Below are 24,236 nucleotides of genomic sequence, written 5' to 3'. Positions count from 1 at the left end.
GCTCTCTGACCCTCTTTCATTATACTGAATCATATCACTCCTTACTGTCAATGGCTTCCCATTCCCCTTAGAATAAAACCCAAACTCTTAGCAAAGTCTTTAAGGCACGGAATAATTTTTTCCCTACCTAGTTCTCCAACTCCACCTCATGACACTCTCTTCTTGCTCAAAACCTCTGACCACTGGATCGAGTTTCACTTCCTTAAACACCTCATGGTTTTCCCACATACTATTCTCCCCAGTAGAATGTACACTCATGCCCTGAAAAACTCATTCTCTCCACTCTTTGCATGTCTACATCTATCTCATCTTTCAGGTGACTCTTATAATGTCATTTCCTCTTCGATATCTCACTGACTTTCTTATGTAAAATAGTCCCCAGACTTTATTCCCTATGTTGGCACTTTGTTAAGCTCCTCCAACATATCACAGTTTGGAATTATTTTGTCTCTTTTCCTGTCTACTTTATTTTGTATTTGTTGTGTGTGTCATATTCAAGTTGCATCCTTGGGTCCTTACACTGTGTTGCACCTAGTTAAAGCCCAGCAGATATTTGTAGAATAACTAATGAGTAGCTGAATGGATGGATGAATGATTAAATAATAGAGTACACTTTGCCTTATAATATTTTCCTTCCGCATTAGCCTAAACATAATTATCTGTACAAGTATATTCCGTTAAATCATCCCATAAATAAGTTTCAAGTCAGTGGATTTCAATGCCTAAAACTAATTCTAACATTTCTTCACCAAGTCACAATAATCCATAATAAGGGAGAAGCATACAAATCTTCTGGGATTTATAGATATAATCAGTAATATGTTGTGCATTTTTAAAAAAGAGGAAATAAAGTATAATTTTAGAAGTATTTCATTATACAGCTTTGTAATAGACTCCCTTAAAACTCCCTGGGAAACACTATCATATGTGCCTAAAGATTTTTTTTTATATTTTATAATACAGTGAAAATTTATCAGTTTAGTAAAGTGTAGTAATTCCTGTAAGGCCAATGTGTTTGCCACTACAACTAGAAAAAAACATAAATTACGAAAATCATATTCTTCAAGCTCGCAGAGCTTCAGCGAGCTATGGATGAGATGAACTAAGTTTCCAGAAAGAAGAGATCCTTTCTGAGGTAGGCAAACAATTTCAGCCAGCTGTTATTTTTCCCCTTAGGAATGTTTGCTAAATTTTGGCAAAAAGTGAGGGGAAGGTGTGGCCAAGGCAGAGGACTTCTAGGGTAGAAAGAGAAACTAATGTTCTTTGGTTGCTCAGGGCTGAAGAACTATAATGGAAATTGTAGGGTCCCTAAATATCTTACTGGGATTTTTCTCCATGAGACATTGGCTGGATTTTTGTAATGTGTAGGAAGCTGAAGAGTTAGGATAAACACTTGTAAAAAGCAGAGTGCAGTTTTCTCCATCCTTGTAAGTAGGCATTTAGAAACAAACACCTAGTGAGGGAGGAGTCCAGCTTTAAGTAACCAGATGCCTCCCACTCAAGACATTTGATGTATTTGAAGTTGCCTGGGCAGAAATCCTGGACACTCTAAAGGGCAGAGCTGAATCTTCTACAGTTTCTCAGGGCTGATAGGATGGGCCCACATGAGCTCTCTATCCAAAGCATATAAGACACAGTGGAAAAAGGGAGACTAAGGGGATGTGGTAGTCTGATGAAAACTGCAAAACATCTTGACCCAGATGAATCCTTGGCTGCTTTAAAGTTCCTGCTCCTCATTATGTCTGAAAAAGTGGGAATGCTTTTTGGTGGGCATCAACACTGTCCCAAAATCCTACATTTGTTTTACACAATGACTGAGATTTAATTAAAAATTACTCGGGCTTCCCTGGTGGCACAGTGGTTAAGAATACGCCTGCCAATGCAACAGTCATGGGTTCAAGCCCTGGTCCTGGAAAATCCCACATGCCGCGGAGCAGCTAAGCCCATGCACCACAACTAATGAGCCTGTGCTCTAGAGCCCGTGATCCACAACTACTGAGCCTGCGAGCCACAACTACTGAGCCTGTGAGCCACAACTACTGAGCCTGTGAGCCACAACTACTGAGCCCACAAGCCACCACTACTGCAGCCCACACGCCTAGAGCCTGTGCTCCACAACAAGAGAAGTCACTTCAATGAGAAGCCTGCGCAGCGCAACGAAGAGTAGCCTCTGCTCACCGCAACTAGAGAAAGCCCGCGCACAGCAACGAAGACCCAACGCAGCCAAAAATAAATAAATACATTTATTTTAAAAAATTTACTACATATGTCAGATGATGTGACTGATGAAAGAAAACAAAACAAGCCCTTCACAGATTATCCATCTTAGATTTTGCTGAAAAGAAATTTTAAATGACTGGTTAAAATGTTAAAGAAAACAGAGAAGAGAAGAACAAAATAAAATTTGTCCATTCTCTGATGGAGAATTCTAATAGAGTTGAAATGTTAAAAAAAAGAAACCAACTTAAAATAAAATGTATATTATAGACCAGGAGTTAGTGAACTACAGCCCGTGGGCCAAATTCAGCCCATTGCCTGTTTTTGTAAAAGTTTTATGGGAACCCAGCCATGTTCACTAATTGTCTATAGTTCCTCTTGTGTTACAACACCAGAGTTGAGTATTTAGAACAGACACCATATGGAATATAAAGTCTAAAATATTCTCTAGCTTGTCCTTGAAATACATTGTAAACTTTGACATATGAATTGCTTAAAATACCAAGATTTAATTAACATCTTCCTTCCAAATTTTTTTTCAATCAGCTCCTTCAGGGTAGATAGCATTCAATAAATGTGAGCTATATGAACACTCAGTAAGCTCATCATTTTATTTAGGACCTCACGTTGAAAACTTTGGGATTGTGAAGTTGAACTCAGACGCCAAAACCTTAACATGTGGCCTTGAATAAATTAAGAGCCTTCTGTCCATTTTAAAGGAAATAATGTTTTTCAACGTTTCCTTGGCATTGTTGGATTCTGCAATAATTATTTGAGCTCTGGGAGTGAGGACTCTGACAAACCTGAAACTTGGCAACAGAAATAAGAAGGCAGCCATGCGCTGTGCCTTGAGTACTTAAAAGGAGGATGTCCACATTCTTTCATGAGGGGGCCAAGTAAGTAGAAATACATGTATATGAATGCCAAATTAATGTTGTAATTAATAACAATAATAGTTCACATTTATTGAATGTGCACTATAGGCTAGTAACAACTCCACTTAACTGGCCTTGGGTGAACTTCCCAAATTGGTATTTTTTAAAGAACTCCCACATGGTTATTATATTCAGCCAGGATTAAAAATCTACTGATCTAGCTTCTTCTTCCCGATTTCCCTGTCACTTGCTGTGTTCTAACGTTCTACTGTTCTCTCTCTCTCCTAATAAACACTGACATCATACTGCAAAAAACTGGAAGAACAAATAACTCTTGTTCTCTCAGGCTCACTTACCTTTACTTAAGTGGTGAATATTCAAAAATTAAAATCATCTGCTAGTTCCACTGGTTGGCTGGACCATAGCACTCGGTTCTTTGTGTTGCAATTGCTCATTAAAAACACAGTAAGACTTGTCCACTTTTCTGGCTCAAAATATATTTGGTGTAAACAAAACTATGGTGGCCATTGCTTTCTTCCTTTCCTCTAAATAAGCTGCAGTCATCAAATGTATTAGCCTCTTTTAGGCAATGTGTTTGGCATTTGTGCAACTAGGTGGTGGCCAACAAAGTGTGATGTGTGAGAAGTTTTGTTGCAATGCAGCAAAATTCGCCTGGAAGGTAGGGAATATGGGTTAATATAAAGCATGTGCTATGATGTGATTTCTTTGGTATTATGATTCCTACTCAACTAGTGTGAAACTTACAGGATTCAAGCTACCGTAAGACATGATGAATAGCTCAAAATGAGTCACAGCGGCCAGTATGAACTTCCATGCTAGTTGTTTTGAAACATCCCCTGTAGGACTATGAGTGTTTTGGAGTGATAAACTAAGAGTGTTACTTTAGACAAGAATGTTGACGGGCGATGTACTTCACTGGAACAGAGGGAGAATGAATAAAGTCAATACCCCTTTTCCTGGGGTAACTGTTACGACTTAAAAAGAGACCACTAAGCTGAGCGACGTGAAGACTCTTGCCTGGAGAACCCGACGCCATGCAGCTGAGAGCCTTTCCCATTGCGGGGCACGGCAACTCCCCACTCACGCTTGTCCAAAGACCTGTTGCCAGACCAGAGATCACTGCCTCCTTCCTGGACTTTTCCAGGAGGGGTTTGTTACTCCCTCTTCTATTCTCACAACTCTGTGTTGAGTGCTTATTGTGTGTACTAAACTGAGTGATTCACTCACTCTTTGGTGTACCTCCAATCCTGTGTCACCTGCCCTCCTGCTGGGCCCTGCAAGAAGCAGCAAGTACATTCTCCACCCCAGCCTCTCTCTGTCTCTGTCTCTGTCTCCGTCTCACTCACCCTAACCTTCCACCTTAACTCTCTCTATCGTTCTCTCTCTCTCTCTAATTAACCCTCATAAAAGTAGAGGAAAACTGGAGAAACAAGTTCTTAAACCACAATTCAAGCTCCTTGACATCCCATCCCACAAAATCAACCCTTCCATGACTAGACAGATCATTGCTCCAACTTCTGTATCTATTCATCTGCTAAATGACGTCTTGAAAAATAGAAACAGAGGTTATAAAGGACAGTGACCTCAAAGGACACATTTATACCAATTCTTCACATTTCCATGTGGAGGGACTTCTGCTAGGGGAATATCTGTGACCTTGCTCTAGAACTGTCTACCTGCAGAGGGCAACCATTCTTCTAGTTCTATGTCATCTGTCACTTCGGGTGTGTGTGTGTAGGCATGTATTTGTATGTGAATAAAAAAGAGAGAGAGAGGGAGAGAATGAGTGAGAGAGAGGACAGGGTTGGGGGGAAGAGAGAGAGAGAGAGGTACCATGATTTTCCAGGTGTACCAGAGACAAGGCTGTCTGTTTGTTTAATTTGGGGAGGAGTGGGACTGGCCGCCTTGGTCCACAATATTCACCCATTTTCTCCAAATATTTTTATAAGTAAAAGAGACACTATTCTTAATGTGCCTGAACTCTGTGCCTATTTCTCAATAGGTTCCGAAATTATTTCTACCTTGCTTGGTACAAAATTCAAAAAATATCCCAGAATATGAAATGAAATATTAACATATGGAAAAAAACACATGAAATCTCCAAGAATCCCAGAGGAATTAAGCACTTTATTCCTCTAGCCTCATTTTTTTTAAACTGTGTGCATTTGTTTGTGATTTTTTTTTTTAATAAACAGCAGTTGGATCATAGTGTTTAATTTTGTATCTTACAAAGTTTCCGAGAGACTTCATGAATTTTAGCTTACTGAAATTCTTCTGCAGTGGCAAAGTAAGTTCATGAAGTAATGTCATAAATCACTCCACATTTCTAGATATTTTTGGGTTAGGAAAATTGCACATGAGGGATAATACTTATTAATTTCATGTGGTTAAAATTCACGAACATTAAATCTGGTACATCACCTTCTTAGAACTCTCCACCTGCCAGCATCCCCCTCCTGATAAGAAAAGTGGCAGAGTCATTCTTTACACAAGCATCTATGGAATATCTAGAATATGCTTAGCATTGTGTTGGGCACTAGAGAAATGAAGATTAAAAGAAATGGTTTCTGTCCTCAAGGAATTCAATAAGTGTTCAATATGACAGATTAGTGATTTTATATAGTAAACTCATTAATGACACCTTTCTGTCTATCTCAATTGGTTTATGAGAGTTCATAGGACACACTCAACTAATGTTTGTTGATGATAAAATGTCATTTCAAACTTAGTCTTCATATATTTTATAAAATGGGCATATAAAATATTGTAATCTATGTGGGTATGTACATATATTGTAATCTATGTGGAAAACACAGATCTACTTATTTTAAATAATTATCTGCAGTAGGTGACAATTAACATTTAATGAGTTTTATGAATATAGAGTGGCAAGAAATGGAATCCTCCAAGGAAAATAGAATATTAAATTGTGAAATGATAAACTCTACTAGAGAAGAGGCAGAGTCTCCAAGGTAATTTAAGAATTTGTGGGAGACAGGACTATTCTACATCGTAAGCACTACCTAGTTTTGCTACTCAGGCAAAGTATGTGAAGCCACAAGAGTACAAGCATGCAAGGAAGGGGATTTTATTTCCACTTCCAAGTGACTTTTCAGAGTACACATGATGAGCTCAATATACTAGGTGACCATTCTTTAAGGCATACATTGGTCCTATACTTCCCTGAACTTGTAAAAGAGAAGATCATGGTCCCTAGGCAAGTACTAGAGACATGTATGTGTGGATGTATAAGTATGTATATATTTCTATATGTGTATATAAACAGAATTCATCAGCAAAAATACATGTGACATCTGGGACTTCCCTGGTGGCACAGTGGTTAAGAATCGCCTGCCAATGCAGGGAACATGGGTTCGATCCCTGGTCGGGAAGATCCCACATGCCACGGAGCAACTAAGCCCGTGCTCCACAACTACTGCGCCTGTGCTCTAGAGCCCATGAGCCACAACTGCTGAGCCCACGTGCCACAACTAATGAAGCCCGCAGGCCCTAAAGCCTGTGCTTCACAACAAGAGAAGCCACCGCAAGGAGAAGTCCACACACCTCAATGAAGAGTAGCCCCCACTCACCGCCACTAGAGAAAAGCCCGCGTGCAGCAATGAAGACCCAACAACGAAGACCCAACACAGCCAAAATAAATAAATAAATAAACAAATTTATTTTAAAAAACCTCACGTGATTAAAAAAATAATACATGTGACATCAATCCTATCCATCCATCCATCCATCCATCCATCCACTCAATTATCCACCTGCCTACCTACCTATCTATCCATTCATCTATATCTATCTGTATTTTTCCACATGAAGCGTTCAAGTTAATAACTTGTTGAGTTCTAAAATTTTACTCTTATGGAGATAATTTTTAACACAACCCATTTTCTTTACCTGTAGATATTAATACCTCAGAGTTACAAAGCCCTTTGCTTTGCAAACATCTCACATACAGTATCTCATCTACTTTTTCTCCAAACCTCCAGAGGTGCTAAGATGAGGCTACCGATTTCAGTTGCAAATAGCAAGCCAAGACTTGAGTGAGATCACATGACTTTTCCGAAGGACACACAACCAGAAGAAGGTGCCCCCGGTGCCAGAATCTAGGGCAGAGGATTTCAAATCAAAGGCTCAGCAGGGAGTAAGGCCTCCAGAAAGGAGGTTAAGTTTTTGAACAGTTGTACCTGGGATGCAAATTTCACCCTTGCCTCAGGTAACTGGACTGCTCCCCAGCAGAGCTTCAACCTGGGGCAGGGATGCCCACTTGCAGGTTGTGGTGGGGACTGAAGTTAATTTGTGACAGTGCCCAGCTGAGTGCTTGGTCCTCTGTGGAAGCTGAATGCCCTGAGGCTGCTCCTTATTCTACAAAATCACGCACTTGATTTCTGTCTGCAAGTCAGCACGGGCACGGACACATCGGCTGTCCAATCACTGACTGCGTGATTTCTATGCGACTCACAGTCCGAGACCATCTCTCCTGTTTCACTGAGTGTTTCTGTTTCTCTCCATTATCAGATGACCTGCATTCACAGAATGCAGACTCATTTAAATACTACTGTGCAAAACACTGAATTTAGGAAGGAAACATTTTCTGCCAACAGCTGATATTATTCATTCTTAACAAATTTGTAAAAATTGACCTATGGTTTACTTAATCCATGCAATTATTCTCATATAAATTACCATGAATAAACAAGAACTAAATATGGATATTATTAAGATTAAGTAAACAGAGTCGAATGTCTAAAATTAGGGGAAAATAAAATTCATTAAAAATTAAATTCATAAGAAAGTCTTGGTTTTATATATGTATATATATATATTTACTTAATTCTGAAATATTTCAATTTTGAAAGAAATAAGGCTCAATGAAGCCAAATATCACCAAATACTGATATGCACATAAATATATATTACGAAACATATGTATTTGTGTGTAATCAGTATTTATGTATATATATAGAATAACATGTATGTATATATATGAATGTACATACACACAATAATAGAAATAAGGGTCTGTGTAGCCAAATAATCATCAGTTTAATTACGGATTTGGTAAGTAAGCATATTAGACAGCATTTGGTTTTCAGATGTTTTTAAAACGTGCTTTTTGTTTTTCTGATAATCAAATACGTTTACTTCACTAAGAAGCGTTCTTATTGTACAAGCTACTTCTCCATCCACAAGCAAAAATGTTCCTTAGGACTTTTTTTTAAGAATCAGGCTTATTTGTGAGCAACTGTAAGAAGACGGAAAGAAAACATAAGCACAACAAAACTTCAAGGCTCTTAACTGAACAGCATCACTGCCAACGTTGGGCTCTCCAGCGGCTCCGGCTTGTATTTTGTTCTGAACCCCGCGATGTTTGTTCACGCAGGAAGCTCTCTCGACTGCCAGGATGAATGACAACAGTCTCCGAAAATGACAATGACTTGCACTCGTAAAACACCAAGTGACACTTAACTGTGCTCGAAATATTCATACAGCATACTCCGTGAATAATTCAATGATATGTGGGAGAAGAGGGGCTATTTGGGGAAATGTGTCCCATATAATGTTTTGCAAGCAGCTAATTTTCTCTGATACGATAACCCCTGTCTTTTTTTTTTTTTTTTTTTTGGTGTCTTAATGTCAAAATGCAGTGAGAAATTTGATACCTACATGACACAGCTTTATCATTTCCCACCTACTAAAGTTCTAAAGAATTTAATTTTAAAATGTACGGTATTTCGAAATGTCTTATGTGCTATGTAACACAGATTTGTGCCAATCATAATACATAGTTTAACTCTTATAGATAAGCCTGCGTAGCAGATTTTCTTCACGCCTTTCCCTCATTGGACAAGGAATCCATTTATTTAAATAGCAGGATCCAAGCAGGATCCACAAACCCCAAACCCTAGGAACAAAACTCTTTAGCGCCGACTTATAAAAATTAGCTTTCTAGCACAGCCTGTTTTCCTTCAGGCATTTTTTTTTCAGAGATTTTACTGATTTGATTGTATAGCAGCAGATTAAATTCTCACACAGCGATCATTAGCAAAAAATAAACAGAGCAAGTACTAAAGCTGGCTTTTGCACCTACTGAATGCTGCAAGTGTCTGTACTCATTTGATATGCATCTTGCAAAGCTCGGCTGTTCCCAGAAGGCCACTCCGTGAAGACTGAGCGAGCAGCGTCTGCTAGCGGTGCCTGCAAGTCACAAAAACAGAGAGCTTTACGACAGGGAGCCTGGGAGGAGACACAGAACTGGGAGGCGGGCTGAAAACCTGGGTTTGTACATTTTCTCGCTTTTAACAAACATGCATGTGACATGGTTACTTTGATCATTTTTTACAATGCATATTAGTCACACGGAGAAACCACTGCATCATCAAGATTTTCCAGGTCTCTTCGTTGTCTCCACTTAGGAAGCCCTTTACTAAAATTGTTTAATTAACTGCTTATTGGACAGATTGATTTTGGATATAGGACAAAGCATGGTGAGGAACACAGCATGCTGCTCTTGGTGGGTGGTCAACTTTGGAGGGTCATCCTACATTACCTGTGGCATTCAGTGGGCACTGATTGAAGGCCAAGTCTCCTGCTGGAGTCCTTTTCCACACCGTCGACATCAGATAATCCTCTGGGCATATTTCATAAGGTGCTGCAATTCAGAACAGAGGGACTTGAATGCCGGTGGTGTTTATTTTTTAAATGTTGGCAATAAGCAATCCTGAAACGCACCTCAGTGACTGCAGAGAGTTTTCATTTCTTAAAAGTGTACTGTTTACTGAAATGTCAGAGATGTCTTCAGAAATAAAACACCACTAGCTTTCATTTCATTATCTACAAAATCCTCACAGAAATGTACTTTCTTTGGAAAGTGCTTACCGTGCAGGCTTTTTAAAAAGGTCATTCGGATTTGCCTATAAATTGAACATTATATTCAAGCATATACATAAAAATCTTTCCAGTATTCACCTATATTCATAAAGTTTGGGGATGTCATACAATAAAGTGATTTCTAATAAACTGAAAGCCATATCAGAATTGTTAACTGTAGGTGATACGAGTAAATAAAGGGCAAAAATACGTAACTTTTCATTTCTTCATATAAGTATGATGCCAATCATACTACATTATATAAAAATTAACAGATTTTACCTTTTAGCCTTATGCTTTTCAAAAGCTCCATTTGATTACTGAGGTGAGAAAGTTAAAGGGAATTGCAAGAATAATAGATGCACACCAGAAATATGTTCATGGAAAGCCAAAGAATTCATGAAAGAAGAAGGTCTGTCTGGGCTTCCCTGGTGGTGCAGTGGTGGAGAGTCCGCCTGCCGATGCAGGGGACACGGGTTCGTGCCCCGGTCTGGGAAGATCCCACATGCCGCGGAGCGGCTGGGCCCGTGAGCCATGGCCGCTGAGCCTGCGCGTCCGGAGCCTGTGCTCCGCAACGGGAGAGGCCACAACAGTGAGAGGCCCGTGTACCGCAAAAAAAAAAAAAAAAAAAAAAAAAAAAAAAAAAGTCTGTCTATGTTGCATCAAACCTGAAGGAACACATTAGTCCTTTCTCCAGACAGAACTTCTGTTGTGCTTTCACACAGAACTGCCATTTATATGTTCTGATACCTGTCCTCACAACTTGCCCGGGATAAGTTGGGTCCTCTCATCTCTGTATCTTGCACTTAAAGGTGTGTCTGGCACACAGAAGTTGTTCAAAGTTGAGTGAATACATGAATGACTATATGGCTATAGAAATACCTTTAGTAAGTAAACAAGGACCTACAAAATAACAAGTATCTAATATATACAGGAGTGTGATGTCCAGGGAGCAATTTCTTCCTTTGGGGACAACATACTATTTAACCCATGCTAGTCTAATTCTACTGAAACTAATTCTACTTCAGAATGTATGACCTCATTAGGACCCATTACAGTTGTTAGCAGGTGAAGAATGCAGCTTGAGACATTGCCATCTTGAAATAATATTCACTTTATGATTACCTGAAATAAGATGAGTGGTTGAAACTCGTGGGCATTCAGAACTGAGAGTGGCACTGAAGATCACCTAATCCACTTCCTTCTTCTTTACCAATGGGGGCACCAGGGCCCCCAAAGAAGAGGCTTGTCTAAGGCAATGGAGCTGGTGGAGGTATCAGCAGAACTGGATTCTAGAACCCTGACTCCTGCGCACTCTCTTCGTTACGTTCACCAGGCCCGTCTTCATAAATATCCCCTCCTCACCCACCAGTGATCTCCTACTGGCCAAACCCAACACGCTCACCTCGGTCATCACTCACTAAACCTTCCCAGCAGTACTTTTTTTTTTTTTTTTTTTGCGGTGCACCGGCCTCTCACTGTTGTGGCCTCCCCCGTTGCGGAGCACAGACTCTGGACACGCAGGCTCAGTGGCCATGGCTCACGGGCCCAGCTGCTCCGCGGCATGTGGGATCCTCCCGGACCGGGGCACGAACCCACGTCCCCTGCATCAGCAGGCGGACTCCCAACCACTGCGCCACCAGGGAAGCCCCCTGCAGTACTTTTTATATTGACTTCCCCCTCCTCCTTGGAAATCCTTTCTTTAGGGTCTTAGAAATCTCTTCTCTCTCAGGCCTCCACCAAGCACTTGGACCATTCTTTCTCCCTATCTCATTCCCTGCATCCTTTGCAGAATCATCCACCCCTTACATTTTCCTTATGTTAAATGCTTTCCTTAGATAATTTCAAACCTTTAATAACAGTAATAGCATTGAGCCCTTATTAGCAGTCTTACATGAATGGGCTCATTTAATTTTCCCCAACAACTTTATAAGTCAGACACTATTAGCCCCATTTATCAAAAGGGAAAACAGGCAGGCACAGAGTGGTGAATTGATATATTTTTTCGGATTCCAAATATATAAAATTTTAATTTATATTAAAAGGCAGGGTGTAAAGTGCTACAATTCTCCAGCAACTTCCTTCTTTTATGCCACATCAAAAAAGTAATCTCCAAAATGAAGAGTAATCCCATAACTTGCTGCATAAAATTTTCCATGGTTCTCCAGTTATCTGACAGGATAAAGAGGCCTGTGCTTGCTGTGATGAAATGGTCCTTCCAGCAAGCCTTAACCTCGCTCTCCAATTATGATTCACATTTATTGCCCCATGGACCAGCCACACAAAACTAACTGTCATCCTCCAGATACCCCATACCAATTTACACTTCCCTAACTTTGCAAAAGCTATATCCTCTACTTAAAATACTCTCTCCCCTCCTTGTTTTTCTGTTCGTTTGCTTGTTGTTAGTAATATTCCTGTATATCATTAAAACACATCTTAACTGGTGTATTCTCTGGGGGACCTCCCTCGGTACCTCAGTCATTGAATATACAAGTATTATATCTCTTCTCACAATGGATGGAAAACATCTGGTTACAGTGTGAACCTCCTCAATTCCTAAATTTTGCCCTTTAGGAGACCAATTATGTTTTACTTTATTTCTCTTTAATCTGCTGTAAGGAACTGCTAAGCTGTCTAGCACATAGTAGGTGTTCAGAACATGCTTGTGGAGTACATCAGTTCTACTGAGGAAACAATATAATAGACTAGCCCATCCAGTAGAACTTTCTGCCGTGACGGAAATGGGAATTTCACTGTCCAATACGGTGGCGTCTAGTCAATGTGGCAATCGAGCACTTGAAATGTGGCAAGCAAGACTGAGAACTGAGTTTTAAAGATATCTATTTGAATTAATGTAAGTTGAAATTTTAAAAGCTACCCCACTGGACAACAATAGAACAGATGATAATTGTGTTTCTGTAAATGTCAACCAAAACTATCACAGAATATGAAAAGGAAACTTATAATACATGTTAAAACTCACAAAATGCATCATGCATAGTTTATTCCATAGTTGAATTCTATAAAATTAATTAATCTGATATAATTCTATAGAATTAATTAATTAATTAACCTGATGTTACTATGACACTTGAGTATTCTTTTTGTTTATCTATATCCAACTTCTGCTCATGGTTTCCCTCATTAACTTTTCCTTTGTAACCTTTCACTTCACTTGTACTTTTTTTCTGTTTTCAAACAATTTCTTCAGTTCCATTGATGTTGAAGTACATTTTGTAAAACTTGTTGCTATAGCTATCGGGTTTTTTTTTTTTTTTTTTCTGATTCAGGCTTGACATAAGCCAATGAAGGAGAAATTTGCACCCGGAGGTCTTCATTTCCATGTATGTTTTCAGAAAGCTTTCTACACGTATTGCTCTGGGTTTTTTTCGTTATCCATTCATCTGTTTTTGTGGGGGTTTTTGGAATTCTTTTCTTTTGTTTTGAATTTTATTTTATTTATTTTTTTATACAGCAGGTTCTTATTAGTTATCCATTTTATACATATTAGTGTATACATGGCGATCCCAGTCTCCAAATTCATCACACCCCCCCCCCCACCTTGGACACGTATTGTTATTCCCACAAGAGCACCCTGCCCCCGCCGACCTTAGGGTCAGAAAACCTGGTAATTGCAACCGTTCACCACTAGATGGCACGGGTGAGCCAACAGGGTGAGCTGTTTACCGGGCCCACACCTGGAACTGATGAGGTTCAAAATCACGGCAGGATACGGGTGATCGCTCCACTGTTATTTAAAGGTATATCACGTGGGGGAGGGTTCTTCTTTCCATGTAAGTACAACGCTGAGCCATGAAAGGAGCGTCAGCTACAAGGCGCCTCAGTCTGGCCCCTTCCTCAGCTCCCCCCGTCCACTCTCACTGCCTCCCGGGGGCTTCTCCAACTCCAGGAGGACCCTCACCCCACAGCCTGTGCACCTGTTCTTTCTGCCCAGGACACGCCTCCCCCTTCCCTCCCTAAACCTCCTCGTGGCTCCTGTCTGCTGCCCTCAAGCTCTTCTGGAATCCCGCCTTCTCACCCCATCCCTTCCTCTGCCCGGCTGTTCTCCAAGACACCCCTCACCGTCCACTGCTACACGGTGTCCTCCCTTATTTATTAGTAGTAGTATTATTAGCCTCCTGCTAGAATGTGAGCGCCATGAAGACGGGGCTTTTTCTGTTTTGTTTCGTTCTTAACGGCACATAGCACTTATAGGTCCTGGTAAATGATAGTGGGAACTATAGACACACATGTACTTTTAACCAAAAACTACCAAATACGTTCAGAAGATCTATTTTTCCAGTACGCCAGTGCTTAAGATGACAGAGAATGAGGATGATTTTGCAAAGTACTGAGGACTGTGTGTGTGTGTGTGTGTGAGAAATAGGCCAGCAGTAGGTAGTCATTTTCATTTAAGAGTAGTAAGACAGAGAAGTTAGCTACAATAGGTTTCCTAAAAATTAGCCAAAATGGGTTTCCATGGTACTGGATATTTACAAAAGTTGACCTTGTAGGGCTGTGCCTGACTTGGTAAGCGTCCAGGAGACCCTGTTCAGAAGCCCCTGATATGAACTGCATACATCCTAACTGGTCAAGGAAGAAGCTGATTCAACAGTTATTTTTCCAACCACACCACTCAAGTAAGTATTAGTTCCCATTTACCTGGTGACAATCAATGTGAGGTACTTTAACCAGACCAAAAAAAAAAAAAAAAAATCACAGTAATTGTTTTAAACCTAGAGAAGTCAGCAAACTTTGTTTTCTCCTCTAAATGCATGAAACTCTGGATTCGTCATGCTTCTTGTAGATAGAAACTCAGTACACAAATGATAAGAAGGGAAGATGACAGAGGAATCAGAGGTTCAAAGTTGCAAATCGGTTCAGGATTTTCAGCTTTTTAGAAGGAATGTCAAATCCTGCAGCTGCTTTAAATATTTCATCAAAGGTGATTTGGCATCTTTGAAGATTAAATCTTAAAAAAAAATTAGTTCAGAAAATAGGTCTATTTCTGCTCATATCCAAAGCAAAAGAGTCTAGATATTAAAATGACAATTTATTTTCTTCTATCTCAGGTTTATGAAGTCCCCAGGGGTGAGAAACTTCCTGGGGTCTTCTCAGTGGCAGGAATGGAACTCATTCATCCTACAAATACTTGGGCTCCTATCATGTGCCAGTCTCCTTGGGAAGTAGTGCACAAAAAAGGACTAGACAGAGCCTCTCAACTCCAAGATGTCGAGGGCCACAGAAGTAGAGACATTACAGTGCCGTCAGCCTTCCACTATGATCAGAGGAGTCCCAGTTGCTCTAGGGGTACTTTAGGGGCGAGCAGACCAGCAGAGGATTTCCAGAAGGATGTCCAAGTTGAGATATGAAGGACAATGGGGGAGTCAACAAACAAGGATGGGCAACTGTGCCACACGTGGCAAGACCCAGGGCAAGGAGAGCCTGGTCCATCCAAGGCATTGGGAACATCTCCCCTGGGAGAGCTGAGGCTGGACAGAGGTGGGTCACTGCAGGAGGAGGAGGGGGTGAGGGTGACGATGTCAACTAGGGGTGTGAACTTAAGGGTGAGGGAAATAGATGCCATGTTTTGAATGCTGTCCTGGCAGTTTGGAGAGTGGGTTGCAGGCGAGTGAGATGGACGTCAAGGAGGCCTGTGATGATCGAAAGGGTGTAACTGGGGAAGAAGGGCTGTGGAGTCACAGGAAGTGGCTGCAAGATGTGGGTGGATTCCAAATGTGTTTAGGAGGAGGGATGGGCTCAACCCCAGGGCAGGTGTAGGAGGTGAGGACGAGAGAGGGAGTAAAGATGAAACTCAGGTATCCAGGGAGAGAGTCTGATGTGCTCTACCCTGAGTGACAGCACACGGGGAGAATATGGCTTGGGAGAGAAGATGCTGAAAACAGTTCTGAGCGTGAGCTATCTGAGCGCATCCTGGTATCAAAACGCTGGCTGGTGTATGGCACGAAAGTGCAGGAGAGAAGCAAAAGCTAGAGATAGAGATTTGTGTTAATGTTGTTTTGGGGTTTTTTTCTGTTTAATGCTACCTGCGTGCACTTTGTAAATTAGAAAATGTATAATTAGCTCAGGCCATGCTGCTGTGCTCAAAATAAAAACGTATTATTGCGTCGCAATATGAAGCACTTGTTTTTTATGCCTCAGCAAAATGGAACCACGACTCTGTTCATCAGCTGAGAGATCCCACTGTTTGCTCTCACTAGTGCAAAGATATAAAAACCCATCTGTAAGATACAACTGTAGTTGAAGGCACAAGTATGCAGTTAACGTGCACCCTTAAAACAAGGTGGCAATTACCTAGTGATTAGCTGTTAATCTGTCTATTCAAACTGATTTTCTGTCTCTTAAAAATAGCAAAAATTATACGGGGCTTAAATTAATTTGATGTGGAAAATTAGTTTTCACCACTTATGCTAGAATTTCAGCATTAAAGAGAAATTGATTCCAAACTGTAGAGGTGCAGGCAGAAAAAGAAAAGAAAAAAATATGCACGATGCATGACCCCGTATTTCAAATTTCACTTGCTGCCAATTCATTAATTCTTATGTTTTGGGAACCCCCTGTGCTGGGGGGGACAGAGGTAAATAAGACAGATTCAGCCTCTGTGCTCACACGGTGTACAGCTCTAATTCAGCAGTGGAGCTTACACATGTGAAGACTTCATGCAGCTACTAATAAGGCTGAAGGGAAAAAGAGGGGTGTTCATCAGATGTGTTTCATAATAGCCTTCCTTCTATAGAGAAGGATCGTTATCAGTATCAAGTTGCTACACCGTTACAACAGCAATATTTACACATACTATGAACTAGGCAATCTTCTAAGCGCATTAAATATTTTCATTCAAATAATTGTCATAATCTTTAAAGTGGATGCAGTTATTGTCATCCCTGTAAACATGGGCAAAACAAGGCAGCGAGAGATCCCTCAGTGAGGGGGTGGTGGACCTCAGTCCATCAAACAGCTCTCTCGGCCCATTTTCAGAGAATGTTACACCATCTCTAAGCATTTGTTGCACTAAAATAAATACATAAGTATTTTGCAAAAATTTGTTTCTAAGTCTGGAAGTCAGCAAACCACGAACTTTGAATTCCCTAGCGAACAGTGTGCATTTCAGGTTGCCTGTTTGAGCACTTGGTCTGACAATGTGTTATACATAACACACACCCCAAAATTCTGAATTAGTATTTTTTAAATTCCATATTTCAACTTAGACAAGGTCGCCCTACTTCCAACTTGTCAGCAAAGTTAAATAATAATTTAAAAGATAGCTAACTTTAACTGTGGGGAATAACTCTTAAGTAACTATCGTTGCATGAGACAAAGTTTTACACTGGAGCACCCGTGAGGTTTGTGCTGTGCTTACTTGCCTTTTTACATCATTTTAGGAACTGCTGAGGAGAACAGCACTCCACAGCCTTCCCCAGGTCACGGCGGATGGAACAGATGATAACATTTGGAGGTACATTAGGGTGATGGGCAAGGCTACTTCAGGCTCAAGGCCATGAGCCACGGCCTCCTGTCTTGTGAGCTGCCTTAAGGCCTTAAGAATCCCTCTTTGGGGGCTTCCCTGGTGGCGCAGTGGTTGAGAGTCCGCCTGCTGAGGCAGGGGACATGGGTTCGTGCCCCGGTCCAGGAAGATCCCACATGCCGTGGAGCGGCTGGGCCCGTGAGCCATGACCGCTGAGCTTGTGCGTCTGGAGCCTGTGCTCCGCAGCAGGAGGGGCCACAACAGTGAGAGGCCCGAGTACCGCAAAAAAAAAAAAAAAAAAAAGAATCCCTATTTGGGCAAACCTGGGACCCATGCTAGGCTGACAAAATGGCTCCGAGGCCACCTTGAGGAACTCTGGCCTAAAAGAATAAGCTGGGCTGAGATTTGGGGAAACTGAGTAACTTGCTATACAGAAACTTACAAATTTTTTACCCCCAACATCTCGATGATTTATTTCTAAAGAAGGAAGGATCGTGCCACAAATTCTAACTACAAAATAAAAATAGTAGATGTGCTAAAAATGTCTATTCAAATTCTAAGTAAGTAATCTAACAGCATTTTGAAAGAGTAAAGTAAGATTATAAAATGTATTACTATCATAGTCATTTTGAAGTGTATTCACATGCTTTTGCACAGATGATTTCATTAGTCCAGTTATAGATTTTATGATATGGAATAAATACATTCAAAAGAGCATATATCTAAGGACCTGCTACAGTCAATGCAGAGTAGGGGATTTGGAAGGTGAAAATATATAGCTCATTTGCAATAAGCTGGAATTCTAGCTAAGAGGTATATAAATATATATATATAATAAAATATAATAGCAATATATAATAAGGGAAGCACAAAGCAAGTTTATAAGGGTTCAAAAAAGAAAGAGCACCCATGCAATTGTGGAAGAAAGAATGCTTAAGTGAGAAGACAACTTCTAATGGCTTGGGCTCCCAAGATGCTATTTCAGTAGGTGAAGATGAGGGCCCAGGACACTAGGGGAGTCCAGGTGAATAGGAGGGCAAGCAACAGAGAAAGGACAGACTACGTGCCTCTCGATCCAGGAACCAGAGACTGTGTCTGCTTGGTTGCTTTACACACAAAGATTTGCCGTATGTACAAATGAGCCACTGATGAGGACACTCCTGTACCCAGGATCTCAGTATGCACAGAATCGGGCAGGGAACCAGAAGCCACGAAGTTTTTTAATGAGCGAGTCACAAGACTAAGGCCATGGATAGGGGAGAATCATCAGATAAGAACCTATGTGGAAGAGGTTAGATAATGGGGTTGATGTCATAATATGGGTAATGGACATAGGAGACCTGCACTGCACTTTAATCACTCTAATCTAAAGTATTCTATCACTGCATCCTTGAAACAATCCCCTGGGCATGTATCATTATCTCATTTAACGTATGAGGACAGAGGCCCAAGCCAACCTTGGTTTGACCACACTCCCCAGACTCTTTCCGCTGGAAGGCAGTGTCCGGGGGAGGAGAAAGCAGGGCCCCAGGAGGAAAGACTTGACCCAGGTGGACTCCCCCACTAGGAAAGAGGTTGGAAAGAAGGAGGGAGAACTTCAGACAGAAAATCTCCCCTGGGGGCATATGGGTCTCATTTGATACCCCAGTTGGAAAGGTCTGTTAGGTGGCAGTTCTCACACAGGTGACAGCTGGAGAGAGAGAGAAAGCAACCAAAGCGCCAGGGGCAGGATCTCAGGGCCATTCACGTGTCAGGATGTGTGAGGGGAGGAAACTAAGTGGGAATGAGAAATGTCAAGGGCTAACGTTCAGGTTTAGTGTCTTGGGAGACCTTCAACCCAAAAAGGAGTTTACTAATTGCATTAATGTTCATTTTATTCATTAAAAAGCATTAAGTGGTTCTTAAAATATGCTTATTTTTACTGTCAAAACAATGTGGACTGAAAGGAAGAAATAAAAAAGGTAAAACGTGCTGATTAAATTTTCTGTTTCCATTTGCGAATGATCAGCGTGTTGCCAAATATTTCTAAACGGGTCAAGGTAGAGTAATATAGGATTACAACAAACTGCTTGCTAAGTTTTTGCTGTGCAGAAGCTGTGACAGTTTTCTCCCAGCTTCATCTGATGAGCAATCTGATAAGGCAAATTATGCTAATAATTATTTCCATAGCAACAGGTTTGAATAGCAGGCCTAGAGTACTCTCTGGCATATATACTGATTATGTCAGAGCCCAGCGGTTCTCCCTTAATTCTGCCTCTAACACTGAATCGATTTGCTGTAGAATCTCGGACAGGCGCAGGTCAGGAAACCCCAACTTTTCGGGAGGATGGGAAGCTTCCCTGGAGATTGCTTAAACACCAGGTGGCCTCTCTCCCTGTGGGGTACCTTCAAGTTCTACTTTATTTCCCTACCTTTTAGAATGTATCTGAGGTGACTTAGCAAGAAAAAAATAGGGCATTGCAGAGGAGAACAGTCAGTCCCTAGTGCCAGTCCAGTACTGCCACCACTGGACTCAGCGGTTGGTTTCAGGTGAACGGCTGGTATGAACTGTGTGGGTGTGACATTACTTGCCATGTCCAAACATGTGCAGTGAAACACTTGCCTTAACCTTTTGAAACTGAACAGGTAATAATATAGCTCCTTACGGGGTATACACATAACATCCGACAGCAAAAAAAATAGCAATTCTAATGAAATAGGAGCTTTTTTAAAGTACTAGTAGTGATTAGTCTTGTGGTCTGGAATCAAAGAGGTAAAGCAGGTGCCAACTTGTATGTGAATATTTCAATAGAGACTAGTATGCTGGGTTTTTTAAAAATAAATTTATTTATTTATTTCTGGCTGCGCTGCTCTTTGTTGCTGCGCGCGGGCTTTCTCTAGTTGTGCTGAGCGGGGGCTACTCTTTGTGGTGGTACATGGGCATCTCACTGCAGTGGCTTCTCTTTGTTGCAGACCACGGGCTCTAGGAGCTCGGGCTTCAGTAGTTGTGGCATGCGGGCTCAGCAGTTGTGGCTCGCGGACTCTAGAGTGCAGGCTCAGCAGCCATGGCCCACGGGCTTAGTTGCTCCGCGGCATGTGGGATCCTCCCGGACCGGGGCACGAACCCGTGTCCCCTGCATCGGCAGGCGGACTCTCAACCGCTGCACCATCAGGGAAGCCAGAAGTCTAACTTTTTAACTTGTCTTTAACAGAGACAAAATATTTATATTGATAGTGATTAATTAATTCCTCACTCCTCCAGCTGGGAGCTGAGAACTTTAAGTCGATGTGAGCTCAGACCCCATCCTCCGCCCTGACACCCAGCCCGGATATTATCCACCTGTGTGTGTGTATAGTAGCTCAGAGCCTTGAGGGACGGAGCAGTGAAAGCACGCTCCTGCTACAGAAGATCTGTGTCCCGGTGGGGCAGAGCCTCACATCAGACAGGTCCCAGTGACACCCCTCCAGCTCCCCACAAAACAGGAATACTAGTGCTGTACAATTGAGCAGCTCTGCCTAAACCACCCTACTTTGTCTACAGCGGCTAGTTAATTGCCCTATTTTTCTGTTTTATTTTGGTTGAAACAAGAGTTGGGTAGGGAGACTTGAAATGCATTATCTGTATTTTCATTATGAACTGATTCCAGAAACAATCCCTCCTTATTTATGTGTGAAGAAGTGTGAATAAGACAAAATTCTGCAGCCTTATTCAGATGATACCTCAACTTTCAACAGTGGAGCTGAGGTGGAGAACTGTTTTCCACTCTTTGTGAGTTTTATCACTAATGTTTATTTATTTAGTTAGTTACTTACTTACTTATACTCGAGGCTGGTGCAACCCAGGAGGTAATCTGCAGCATCATCACCATCATCTGGGAGCTTGTTAGAAATGCAGATCTCCAGGCCTGGACCAGACCTACTGAATCAGAACCTTGCGGCAGAGGACATTGGATCCTGAATCTCTGTCTTAACAAGCCCTCTGTGGGCATCCCTGGTGGTTCATTGGTTAAGGCTCCATGCTCCCAATGCAGGAGTCCTGGGTTTGATCCCTAGTTGGGGAACTAGACTCCGCATGCCACAACTAAGAGCCGGTGCGGCCAACTAAATACATAAAATAAATATTAAAAAATAATAAAAAATGAAACAAGCACTCTGGGTAATGCTTTTGTACTCTAAAGTTTGAGGTGCATGTATCTTTTTTAGTTATAGATTTGTCTGGAAATATGCCCAGGAGTGGGGTGGCTGGATCATATGGTAGTTCTATTTTTAGTTTTTTGAGGAACCTCCATACTGTTCTCCATAGTGGCTGCATCAACTTACATTCCCACCAGCAGTGTAAGAGGGTTCCCTTTTCTCTACACCCTCTCCAGCATTTGTTGTTTGTAGACTTTTTAATGATGGGCATTCTGACCGGTGTGAGGTGATACCTCATGGTAATTTTGGTTTGCATTTCTCTAATAATTAGCGATGTTGAGCATATTTTCATGTGCCTATTGGCCATCTGTATGTCTTCTTTGGAGAAATGTTTATTTAGGTCTTCTGCCCATTTTTCAATTGGGTTGTATTTTTTTGCTGTTGTTATTGAGTTGTATGAGCTGTTTGAATATTTTGGAAATTAAGCCCTTGTTGGTCTCATCATTTACAAATATTTTCTCCCAGTCTGCAGGGTGTCTTTTTGTTTTGTTTATGGTTTGCTATGAAAAAGCTTGTAAGTTTGATTAGGTCCCATTTGTTTATTTTTGCTTTTATTTCTATTGCCTTGGGTGACAGACCTAAGAATACACTGGTATGACTTATATCAGAGAATGTTTTGCCTATGCTGTCTTCTAGGAGTTTTATGGTATCATGTCTTATATTTAAGTCTTTAAGCCATTTTGCATTTATTTTTGTGTATGGTGTGAGGGTGTGTTCTAACTTCACTGATTTACATTCAGCTGTCCAGCTTTCCTAAGACCACTTGCTGAAGAGATTGCCTTTTCTCCATTGTGTATTCTTGCCTCCTTTGTTGTAGATTAATTGACGGTAGGTGTGCAGGTTTATTTCTGGACTCTCTATTCTGTTCCATTGATCCATATGTCTGTTTTTGTGCCAATACCATACTATTTTGATTATAGTAGCTTTGTAGTATTGTCTGACATCTGGGAGGGTTATGCCTCCTGCTTTGTTCTTTTTCCTCAGGATTGCTTTGGCAAGTGTGGGTCTTTTACGGTCCCATATGAATTTTAGGATTATTTGTTCTAGTTCTGTGAAAAATGTCATGAGTAATTTGATAGGGATTGCATTAAATCTGTAGATGGCTTTGGGTAGTATGGCCATTTTACCAATATTAATTATTCCAATCCAAGAGCATGGGATATCTTTCAATTTCTTTGAACCATCTTCAATTTCCTTTATTAATGTTTTATGGTTTTCAGCATATAAGTCACCTCCTTGGTCAGTTTTATTCCTAAGTATTTTTTTTTTGATGGAATTTTAAAAGGGATTCGTCCACTAAAGTTTGAGAAGCACAGCTTGGGCGATGTCAAGAGGCACTCAGAGAAGGTAGGAGCCCAAAGGAAGCAAGCATGGTGACGCTTTCTTCCTACTGAAGGAAAATTACTCAGAAACGAAATGAACAGCTCTCTTGATCTTCAAAGAAGACATAATTCTGTTGGGGAGCAATCTTTCAGAGACAGTCACTCCAGAGGGGTGGGGGGCTGTTGAGAGCTTATAGTCGGGCACATTACAGGGGGCCAAATTCCAACACAAATGCATCGCAATGTGCAAGACAAGTCTGAGCTCACAGCATCACTGCTGACTTCCCTTGGGATGAATATCTAGAGTTCAGTATCCCAGTAATTGCTCCATCTCTGGTCTAAGTTGCTGTCACCATGCACATTTATGGTATGGCACCCTTACTTCAAAGTTTTTCTCAGAACATTTAACCTGCAGGCTTCACTTGCCACTTGCAGACAAAGCAATGGTGACTCCAGAAAGGACATTTTATGTATAAATTAAGTGTAATGTCTCCCTGTGAATGGAAGGTTCCAATTTAGCAACTAATGACTAAAGTCATACATACTATAATTGGGCTCTGGAAAGAGCAAGCCCTTCCCTGGGAGCAGAGCAGGGAGGCCCTGGGAAGCCTGGGCTAATGTAGGCCAATCACCAGTAACTCTGCTTTCTGAATGATATTAACCAGGGGAATATTGGGGGAAAAAACCAACCAAACAAAAGATTAAAAATAGTATTTTTTCACATTGTAGCAACATAACATAATTAGGGGAGCTATTAACTTTCTACTATTTTAACCCTCAAAGCCTTGGTGTACAATAAGATTGAGATCAATGAAATCATTATTTGGTGAGGTTGACCAATTTAAAAATTGGGCAACTTAATTATCTCCCTTGTAGCTACTTTATTCTTTAACTAGCAGCATTTTTAAAAAGTAATAATATAATTTTTTAATCTCTCTAATTATCTTTTCTTATGAAGATAAGGGCATCATTGATGTCCTTTTTAATACTTTCATTTTATCTATTTACCAGGAAAGAAATATCCTAATCTTGATGGGAAAACATTTTTTATTTTCCATTGTTAGTAGATGCCATAACAGCTTTTGATTAAACCCAGATGACTAATCATTATTTTTATTAATTATCCAGACAAAGATGTGCATATATTACATTTCTCCTTCCTGACAACTGAGGGTCTCTTGGAAAACCTGATTAATTTGTTTTGTATTCAAATTAAGTGAAGCATACAAATAAATAATAGTTTGTTTGCTTCCAGCA

The 24,236-nt window shown here is 40.9% G+C and overlaps 1 protein-coding gene across 1 annotated transcript in view; it reads right to left on the bottom strand.

Moving 5' to 3' along the window:
* ADGRB3 (adhesion G protein-coupled receptor B3) overlaps positions 1-24,236 on the bottom strand; it is a gene marked incomplete at both ends in the record, with an annotated part of 793,681 nt that overhangs the window by 428,014 nt on the left and 341,431 nt on the right. The window contains 2 exons of the mRNA XM_082669119.1: positions 9,217-9,323; positions 9,676-9,777. Of these exons, the coding sequence (XP_082525245.1) occupies positions 9,217-9,323; positions 9,676-9,777 (209 nt within the window). The remainder of the gene's footprint in view (positions 1-9,216; positions 9,324-9,675; positions 9,778-24,236) is intronic.

This window comes from Grampus griseus (assembly GCF_964374135.1).
Source record: "Grampus griseus genome assembly, chromosome: 13".
NCBI classification, from domain to species: domain Eukaryota; kingdom Metazoa; phylum Chordata; class Mammalia; order Artiodactyla; family Delphinidae; genus Grampus; species Grampus griseus.
Note: the sequence above shows the minus strand (reverse complement) of the source record. Positions and strands in the feature narration are given on the sequence as shown.